Here is an 11,078-nt window from a genome sequence, read left to right on the forward strand (position 1 = left end):
CATGAGGATTTGGACAGAGCCCTGGAGATGAAGTTGGACCATCTATGTTTGAGTTTTGATTCTGGCTCTTTTTTATTGGCAACACAAATTGACTCCTGAAGAGCAGAAGTACTGCCCCTTTGCCCAGACTCTTGGGAAACTCAGATAAGCTGCCATGGTCAAGTACATGCAACATGCAGAGCATCACACACTTCAGGGATTTCAAGAGAAGAAGAATAGCCGAGAGAAAGGAGCACACAGCCTGCAGCCAGATGTTTGGGTTCAAACCCCAGCTCAGCTCTTCACCCTCTATCTATATATGCTGAGGAAAGCCATTTCTCACCCATGAAAAGGAGGTGCTGGCAATAGTGCCTGTGTGATAGGGGGCTGTGAGAATGAGTTGCTACCTGGAAAGGTCTCAGAAGGATGCCTAGACCCAGAGTCAGTGCTCAGTGAACGTCAACATCCTATGAGAGCCTTCCATCTCCTGAGTAGTCAACCAATCATCAAATATTACCCATTCCTTTCTCAAAGATGATTCCTTCCTCTCATTCCCATTACCTCCAATTCAGGCCTCTACTGTCCCATTCCTGTGCCATTGAGCTGCAGCATTGCTGAGCTCTCTGATCTCCTTTCTTCTTCTAATCCCTCCTGAATCCAGCACCAAATTGATTCTCTCAAAGCATCACTTTTGCGGTTGGTGTTGTGGTTCAGTGGCAGAAGACTTGCCTAGCACATGTGAGGCACTGGGTTCAATCCTCAGATCCATATAAAATAAAACAAAGGTATTATGTACATCTATAACTAAAAAAAATTCTTTTTCTTCTGCTTAATGTATCCTCCCTTTTGGGAGGGATACGTTAACAGAAGGCAGTGTAGTACAGTAGTTAACAGGAGCAGTTTGGATGTCTAACAGGTGTCAGTTTATCTCCTGGCCCCACAAATTGCCAAGCACATGACCTTGGGCAACTTTTATTCCAATTCTGTGTTTTTAGCAAGGGCACTCAATATAGTAGGAGAAAAATCCATTTTACATTACTTTACATCCATTTGCAATAAACTCATTGATGGGGGGGGCTTTAATTGCTTCTTAGTTAATTAAGGTTTTGCTATAAAATGTGAATCAGAACTCAAAACAAAATTAAAATTTTTCTTCTTTTATCCCAGTACATTTTCTTTTCTCTGTGAAAGAATATCAGACTCATTAAGAATCTCATCAGGGACTGACAACCTTCTGCTCACTGTGAAGGCTAATTTCTTTATTATGTTTTTACTCTTCACAAAGTTAATCTATACTATACTTTCTCTCTCTCTCTCTCTCTCTCTCTCTCTCTCTCTCTCTATCTCTATCTCTATCTCTATCTCTATCTCTATCTATCTCGTCATCTAAGAACAATGACCCACCTTTCACATTAGCCAAAGCAGAATATAGGCGACTCCAGTATAGGAGCAGAAGACTCTCCATTACTGTAATTTGGAGAGTGAACATCAAGAGTCCAGGGAAAGGAAGTAAAATCAAAAAGAAGTTACCTAGAGCTGGGCATGGTGCTACACACCTGTAATCCAGTGGCTCGAGAGGCTGAGACAGGAGGATCATGAGTTCAAAACCAGTTTCAGCAATGGAGAGGTGCTAAGCAACCCAGTAAGACCCTGTATCTAAATAAACTACAAAAATAGGGCTGGGGATGTGACTCGGTGGTCAAGGGCCCTGAGTTCAATCCCTGGTACCTCTCCTAGTGCCCCCCCCCAAAAAAAAAAATTACCTAGGCCAGAAGACTATCAATCAATCGGGAATGGGGAACATGGAATATTTGTTTATTTTATTCCCCCCACAAACATGGAAATGTAAACAGATTGCTAAACTGGCTTCTATAGCAAAGAGAGCACAAAGTCGGTGCTTCCCTCCTCAGTTCTTCTAGATCTCTTCCTTGCCATCCACTGAAAGAACTTTTGAGGTTGATTCAATCTGCAATGCTCAGAAACAAGCTTACATCAAAGTCTTCCTCTTGCCATGTCCGACTCTGGAGTCCTAGAATCAGAGAGCATGGGTCGCCCTCTTCCACTCATCTGCCCTCCCATCCACTCACCTCCTGTTGCTCTACCCTTTTCTTCTCCCCCTCCACCCTTTCTCCTGTGCCCTTACAACTCCTTTTCTAGTGTTTAAAAAAGACTCCCGATACTTTCAAATATTTTGTTCTATCTTAGTGATTTTCACATTAAAAGTACCTCTACCCTGCCTTTGCAGAATCTGACTCAGTCAGGGGTCTAGCCCTGGTGTGGTTTTTTTGTTGTTGCATGATTTAATCTCCTTTGGTGACTCCAGTGTGCCTTCAGGCCTAGAACCACTGCCTTAACTGAAACGTGAATTCTCCCCAGGCTGCTTTTGCCTCTCTTGGGAAGTCACACATTCCCGACACTTGAGTTCTACCAGAGAAAAAGGGACAATCAAGTTTGGACTCCACATCACCTCTTCCAGATCATGGGTCTCCCATCCTCATGCAAAAACAAACAAACAAAAAAAGTCTTTCCCTACAAGTACTTTATTCATATACCCACACACACCCTCTCCCATCACCACCTGCCTTAGCTGCCTGAATAACTTCTGTGTCCTTGAAGATGCAACTAAAATATTTTTTCCATCTAAAAGACTGCTCGGGCAAGCTGAGTATCTCAATACCACTTGCTATATCCTATGACTGTCTCTCATATTTCCTGTTTGTAATAATTAATAATTTCCATGGCTCTCAACCTCAATAAACTCTAAGTTCTTTAAGAATAGAAATGATATTTTCTTCATCTCAGTATCCCCACAAATATACCTCAGGCAGTGCCCAGCACATGGTTGGAATTCATGGGACAGAAAGCAGGACATAAGAGCTAGAGAAGGGAATTTGAGAAGAAAAGGAGGAAAAAAAAGAAGAAATATCTCTCTATCACTGTCATACCAATATTCCAAGGAAAAGCAATGTTCTAGTGAGCATATTTTTTGGAAATCTAATGTAGGAATACAGAGAGTAAAAAATTCAAAACAACTCTTCAATTTTTTAGAAAAAAAAATAAACAAATTACCAAAAAAAAGTTCATATATAGAAAATGTTTTGAAAAATATATTTCTGGTTATTCACTAAAGACAATATTATTCATCTCCAACTTCTATGCCATTGGTGACTCAGATCTTCCATGACAAGCCCATTCTATTCATGGTGACTGTAGTGGGAAAAATAATGGTTCCCCAAAGATGTCCACATTCTGAACCCTGGAACCTGTGAAAATGTGACATTGCCTAGCCAAAGGGACTATGCAGATATGATTACGTTAAGGACACTTTGATAGGGAGGTTTCCCTGATTCATTGGGGTGCGTCCAATGTAATCACAAGAGTTCTTTTGAGTGAAAGAGGGAGGCAGATGAGTCAGGGCCAGAGTGACACAGTATGAGAAAGATGCCACCAACTGCTCTTGGCTTGAAGATGGAGGAGAAGCCAGGGAATGCAGTCTTCCTCTAAAAGATAGAAAAGGCAGGAAAACACATTCTTCCCTAGAGACTACGCCAAGGAATACAGCCCTGGTCACACCTCAATTTTAGCCCAATGAGACCAATTCATACTTCTGTCAGAATTGTAAGATGGCAAATTTGTGTCATTTAAAGTCAATAAACTTATAGCAAGTTGTTATAGCAACAAGAACCAAGTACCTGGCTGGCTCAAGGGGTAGTGTGCTCAGCTGGCATGCATGGGGCGCTGGGTTCGATCCTCAGCATCACATAAAAATAAAATAAAGATGTGTGTCCACCGAAAACTGAAAAATAAATATTAAAAATTCTCTCTCTCTCTCTCTAAAAAAAAAAAAAAAAAGAACCAAGTATTACCATGGCTATAAAAATGAAAAGTGTGTACATATATGTCAGTGCATGTATTTTGGTTTGAATTAAAGCCACATCTACCACAGTTATTGTGAGATAATCACTCTTGATGATGACCTTGAGTCATTACAATATCCTGAAACATCAATGAAAGGATAAGCAGTTGGAACTCCAGTACTTTATTTACTTCATCATGGGAGGAAGGATACTAAGCAATTTATGTCCCAAGTAGATATAGTGTGATAAAGCACAAGAGTCTGGAAAAATACATAAAACTTTGGACTCAAAGTCAAGGACTTGGAGACTTGGAGACTCAGGACCTCTCATACATTGGTCACCAGTCCTTCAATCTGATATACCTTCAGAAGATGTGAAGATAAAATGGCACCAAACTTTATTCTAAGACCTTGAAGATAAGGGCAAAAGAAAGATTGAAAGAGGATAGAAGTCCTCACAGTGTCTACTCTCAGCAGGCAACAGGTGCAAAATAATCAGATTTGCCATATTGCCTGGATTAATAATACAACGGGCGTCTCCTTTGGGGCATTATGCTAAAAGATGTTTATTCCTTTTTTTCCAGACTGTTGGGAGGAGAAGGAAGGAAGAGAAAAAACCAGTAGTGAATTCCTACCTATTTTCAAATGATTTATGAAATACTAAAAGGGAATTTGGGTTAGCCCAAATTTGGCCAGACATTTTATAGAATCAATCTTCCTCAATTTCTGAACTTTCTGGTCAATCAGTATTTTAACATACAGCTTACTGTTTAGAGCTTTAAAAACTCTTTTCTTTTAGCTACTATTTCTATCTACTTCTTTCTCTCACCTCAAGATCTGAAGCAATTGGAAGAGACAAAAGAACGGGGAAGATGAAATAAAATGGCACCTTCGTTAGCTGAAGAGCAGCCTCTAGGTGTGGTAAAAGAGGGAGGCAGGTGAGTCAGGCCAGAGTGACACAGTATGAGAAAGACACCATCAACTGCTCTTGGCTTAAGAAGGCTTTCCTAAAAGGGCATGGAAGAATTAAGCAGAGTGACACACTCAGCTGCTGAAGTCTAGGAAATAATGATCCACTCCCAAGGACAAGAGCTGCCCACAGTACCATCACAATGAGAATCCAGAGAAGGCTGAGAGGCACAGATGCCTTTCTCTACCTCCCCAATCAAGTAAGTCATTTGTTGCAGGAAGAAGTAAGTGAGGAGGCAAGGGGGCCAGGAGGGTTAGGAGTGGAAACTCTTGAATATGGACTCCTGAAGAAAAGGGAATATTTATTCTCCACCTGAGAGTTAGTTCTAAATGATAGCAAATAAAATTATGCTATAATTAAGCCAACTAAGTAATTACATCTAGAGACATCTGTAAGAAAAATTAGCAGGAACTAACTGAAGATCCATCACCCCAGAGCAGAGTGGAATCAGCAACCTGCATCTCAGTGTGATGAGACGCTGGCTGAGATGTGTTACTATCAACATGGTATGGATATTGACAAACAATGTCTGTGGACTTCAGAAACTAGAGTCAGCTCAAAGTTATTCCCATAACAAAATGATTTCAGATTTGAATGGAAGAAAAGGGGGAGGAATTACAGATAGCTTTCAAAAATATCACATAGCCCCGTCTACTTCACCTGTGAAGAAGTTCATAGTGAGAAATGTTAGACGTAGCATTAGTAGTCACGGCAATTGTGAATAACTGAAATGCTCGTGAGTTATTTTTATAGTTACTTCTATTTTTCATTTTACACAAGGATAAGTTTGATTAAGCAAATGAAGTTTTTGTTTTGTTTTTTGTTTTAAGCATGAATATCAACATGCCACCTGGGCAAAAATGACCCTAGAAACATCTTTCAGTTAATGACAGAACATCAAGTAAAAGTAGAACAGGCAATGAAACATATGAAATCAAGAAGGATATTAAAGGATATCCTCACAAAAGATTAACAAATACAGTATAACATATGTTACACAGTATAACAAACAACAGTGTAGTTTTTTTTTTGTTTTTTTGTTTTTTTTTTTTTTTTATTACTCAGTGGTACACACCTGCTCCTGGGGAATCGGGATCTAGAAAAATCCTTAACATCAAGGTAACATTTTGTAAAATCAAATTAGCCCTCCTTATTTATTTTTCTAAGACAATCATTTTGAGACTTGTAATGGTTTATTTATTCATTTGCTTATAAAATGAACTTATACATGCTTTTATGAACACTGTGACCTCTACAAAAAGATTGACACTTTTTCCTCTACTTTTCTTACACCAACCCCCAAATTGGTGAGGTTGGTCCAATTCTCTGAACACTATAATAGAGGATGCTTTCTAATTACCAAGAACCAAAGTAGCAAAAATGAGATCTCTTCTTTTTTCCCCCTGAAGTTACCCTCAATCTTCCTGCCACACTCCCTTTATCTTCTTGGGAAAGTTCTAGGTTGGTTGGCCAATTTGCCCTTAACAAATCAGAGTCATTGCTACATGATTGTGACATAGGAAAAGTAACCACCAATCAGAGAGAAGCCCCAGCAGTGTGATTGTGACGTGTCACTATAAGTAGGAGAACTCCTCCAATTCTTGGGCCCTTTTCTCCATTCGTTAACTGATAAGGAAAGCAACATCTACAATGGCCAGACGCACCATCCATAAGTACAGCTACTGCAAAGGACATCTAAGTCCCATCTCCAGAAAGAAGTCAAGTTCCAGCACCAGTTTGAGCCATAGAAACTATTCACTCTACGTAAACAGGGTCCTTAAAGAAGTTGTTCCCCAGAGGGGCATGTCATCTCGCACCTTGGATTTCATGAACACTCTGATCAACGACATCTTTGACCGCATTGCTAAGGAAGCCCACCACCTGATGCATTTCAGAAAACGCTGTACCCTCACCCCTGAAGACATTCAGAAGGCAGTATACATGCTGTTACCTGAGACTCTAGCTAAGTACGCGGTGACTTTTGGAAGTGAAGCAGTGCACAGATTTGTCAGCTCCTGAACTACCTGTACCAACTTAACCGAATCTTGGGGAAAGTAAACTTACTACCCAACCTCTCAAAGTTGAATTCACTCTTCTTTTTTATAAATAGTGGTATTTCCTAATATTTTCCTATTTCTCTTCTCTGGAGATTCATTACTTTCTTGCTATTTTACCTTTAAAGTTAAAGTTAATTTGAATAGATTTTCCTGATACCTGCTTTTTTTTTTTCCTGAAACTGGTTTTTTTTTTATAGCTATCTGAAGCTTATCATATAAATTCAATGGTTATTGTATTTTTAAGATATTGTTGCTGGGTGCAGTAGCATATGCCTATAATCCCAGTGGTTCAGGAGGCTGAGACAGGATCTCGAGTTCAGAGCCAGCCATAGCAAAAAGTGAGGCACTAAGCAACTCAGTGAGAGAAACTGTCTCTAAAATAAAATACAAAATAGGGCTGGGAATGTGGCTCAGTGGTCGAGTGCCCCTGAATTCAATTCCCCGTAACCAAAAAAAAAAAAAGATATAACTATGTACAGGGTTATTTGACCCAACTGTTTTGACCACCAGATCATATGACTTTGAATTTAGGAAGACAAACCTCTTAATTAGAAATATACCAGCACTGGGCTGGGACAAATGGCTTAGCAGTAGGGTACTTGCCTGGCATGTATGGGGCACTGGGTTTAATTCTTAGCACCACATATATATAAAGGTCTATCAACAACTTAAAAAAAATTAAAAAAAAATATATATATATATATCAGCACTGATGATATTTATCAAAAAGTGTTTTTTTACCTAAAACTTCATTCAACCAATTTAGTTCCTTAATGAATGCTTTATAGAACATCTTAACTATTTTCTTTTTGCTTAAATTCTTATTTCCTACATTTTCAATCAGCTCAATTAATTTCCATGTAAATTTTATCTTAAAGACTTGGTTTAGGGGGGTTGGGGCTGTGGCTTAGAGTTAGAGCACTCACCTAGTATGCGTGAGGCACTGGGTTTGATCCTCAGCACCACATAAATATAAAAGATATTAAAAAAAAAAAAAAGATTTGGTTTAGGGGCTGGCCCAGTGGTAGAGCACTTGCCTAGCATGTGTGAAGCACTGGGTTCAATTCTCAGCACCACATATAAATAAATAAAAATAAAGGTCCATCACCAACTAAAAAAATATATTTAAAAAAAGACTTGGTTCACTGAGGTTAATGGTTCTACATTCACAAGAACATCCATGAATTTACCACTCAAGTGACGAAATTTAAGAACTTTACAAAGGCTCAAGAAGATCTTTACCAATCCTCCTACCTACTATCTTTGTTGAACCACCACCCAAAGAAAAGACCACCAACTCCAATTTTAAATCAAATTAAAGCAAGCTTGTATTGGGTATACAAAGAAAGCTGGTCACCAGTGACTGTCTCTCCCTAACCTGGGCTAGAGATCAGCACTTAAACTCTCCAGGAACAAGGTTTTATAGAACAAAAAGTTGCAAAGAGGGAGTCTTCAGAACTCACAGATAACAGGATTTTGACAAGCATAATACAAAGGCAAACAGGTTAATGATCTACATGGCATGACATTTCAAGGTAGGGAGTAAATACAGATTCCAACATCAGAATTTTTGAGGTGCTGCTGAGGTTTCAGGGAAGGTTGTTATCTGGTCAAGGAGAGCCTGGCATGGGTGAGTTCAGAGCATGGACAGGAATTCCAAACAAGTTTGGAAATCTCAGCAATTTATAGTAAAACAGAAATTAACTTTTCATGACTGTGATGAGATGGCTTCCAATCTTAAAATGGAATTAACCTGGGTTCGTCAATCTTGAGTTTTGTTTCTTTCCTGTGCTTTTTTTTCTTTTCTTTGTCCTTTGATACCTATGTATGTGTCTGTAAACAATGGGTTTACTTTTGCTTATGTTAAAACATAGGATCAGGGCTGGGGCTATAGCTCAGTGGTAGAGAGCACTTGTGTGTTTGAGGCAGTGGGTTCGATCCTCAGCACCACATAAAAATAAATGAATAAAACAAAGGTATTGTATCCAACTACAACTAAAATATTTTTAAAAATAAAGGTATTGTGTCCATCTACAACCAAAAAGATATTTTTTTAAAAAACATAGGATCATACATGTGTACTTTCACGCCTGCCTTCTTTCCTCTAAATGTACACTTCTATGATTTATACTGATTGAAATCTGTAGCTTTAGATTGTTTCACTCCTATGCTATATAAGATTCCATAACATAACCATGTCACAATTTATTATCCATCCTCTATTGATGAAGTTTGGGTTGATTTCTTTTTTGGGGGGAGGTCTGTTTTTAATTTGTTCTTTTTAGATATACATGGCAGTAGAGTGTATTTTGACATATCATACATACATGGAGTATAACATTCAAATTAGGATCCCATTCTTGTGGCTGTATATGACGTGGTCATGTATACCTATATGAACACAGCAGAGGAACCTCCAAGTCATTCTACTCTTTCCTATTCCCATCCTCCCTCTCTTCCCCTCATTCCCCTTTGTCTTTTCCAATGAACTTCTATTCTCACCACCACCACCACTTTATTGTATGTTAGCATCTGCATATCAGGGAGAATTCGACCTTCTTTTTTGGGGATTGGCTTATTTCACTTGGCATGATAGTAACCAGTTCCATTTATATACTGGCAAATGCCATAATTTCATTCTTCTTTATGACTCAATAACATTCCACTGTGTATATGTATATTTGTATTAACATTTTATTTATCCATTTATTTGTTGAAGGGCACCTAGTTTGGTTCCATAGCTTGGTTATTGTGAATTGAGTTGCTATAAACATTGATATGGTTGTTTCACTATAGTATGCTGATTTTAAGTCCTCTGGGTGTATACCAAGGATTGGGATAACTGGGTCAAATGGTGGTTCCTTTCCAAGTTTTCTGAGGAATCTCCATACTGCTCTCCTTAGCAATTGCACCAATTTGCAGTCCCACAGCAATGTATGGGCGTACCTTTTCCCCACATCCTCACCAACATTTATTGTTTCTTGTGTCTTGATAATTGCCATTCTGACTGGATAGAGTAAGATGAAATCTCAGTGTGGCTTTAATTTGCATTTCTCTAACTTCTAGAGATGTTGAACATTTTTCCATATATTTATTTATTTTTTTTAATTAATTTTTATTGTAGGTTGTTCAAAACATTACATAGTTCTTGATATATCATATTTCACACTTTGATTCAAGTGGGATATGAGCTCCCATTTTTACCCCATATACAGATTGCAGAATCACTTCAGTTGCACAACCATTGATTTACATATTGCCATTCTGGAGTCTGTTGTATTCTGCTGCCTTTCCTATCCTCTACTATCCCCCCTCCCCCCTCCCCTCCCCTCTTCTCTCTCTACCCCCTCTACTGTAATTCATTTCTCCCCCTTATATTTTCCCTCCTTTCCCCTCACTTCCTCTTGTATGTAATTTTGTATACCCCTGAGGGTCTCCTTCCATTTACATGCAATTTCCCTTCTCTCTCCCTTTCCCTCCCACCTCTCATCCCTGTTTAATGTTAATCTTCTTCTCATGCTCTTCTTCCCTACTCTGTTCTTAGTTACTCTCCTTATATCAAAGAAGACATTTGGCATTTGTTTTTAAGGGATTGGCTAGCTTCCATATATTTATTAATCATTCGTATTTCTTTCTTTAATTTTTTTATCATTGGTTGTTCAAAACATTACAAAGCTCTTGACATATCATATTTCATACATTTGATTCAAGTGGGTTATGAACTCCCATTTTTATCCCGTATACAGATTGCAGAATCACATCGATTACACATCCACGTTTTTACATATTGCCATACTAGTGACTGTTGTATTCTGCTACCTTTCCTATCCTCTACTATCCCCCCTCCTCTCCCTTGATCATTCATATTTCTTCTTCTGTGAAGTACCTGTTCAGTTCCTTTGCCCACTTATTGATTGGGTTTATTTAGGTTTTTTGGTTTTGGTTTGTCTTGGTTTTGGTTTTTCTTGGTGTTAAGTTTTCAGAGTTCTTTATATGCCCTGGAGATTAATGCTGTATCTGAGTTGCAGGTGGCAAAGATTTTCTCCTGTTTTGTAGGCTCTCTCTTCACATTCTTGATTGTTTCCTTTGTTGTGAAGAAGGTTTTTAGTTTGATATCATCCAATTTATTTATTATTATTTTTACTTCTCATGCTTAAGTGGTCTTATTGAGGAATCTGGTTCCTAAGAGAACATGATGGAGAATTTGGCTTACTTT

At 38.5% G+C, this 11,078-nt stretch overlaps 1 protein-coding gene across 1 annotated transcript; it reads left to right on the top strand.

The window, feature by feature from the left end:
- Positions 1-6,455: 6,455 nt before the first annotated feature.
- LOC143400479 (histone H2B subacrosomal variant-like) lies at positions 6,456-6,824 on the top strand. The gene has a single exon (XM_076857688.1). It carries the CDS (start codon positions 6,456-6,458, stop codon positions 6,822-6,824), a length of 369 nt encoding a protein of 122 aa, XP_076713803.1.
- The last annotated feature ends 4,254 nt before the right edge of the window (positions 6,825-11,078 follow it).

The sequence above is a fragment of the Callospermophilus lateralis genome, chromosome 5 (assembly GCF_048772815.1).
Source record: "Callospermophilus lateralis isolate mCalLat2 chromosome 5, mCalLat2.hap1, whole genome shotgun sequence".
Lineage (NCBI taxonomy): Eukaryota > Metazoa > Chordata > Mammalia > Rodentia > Sciuridae > Callospermophilus > Callospermophilus lateralis.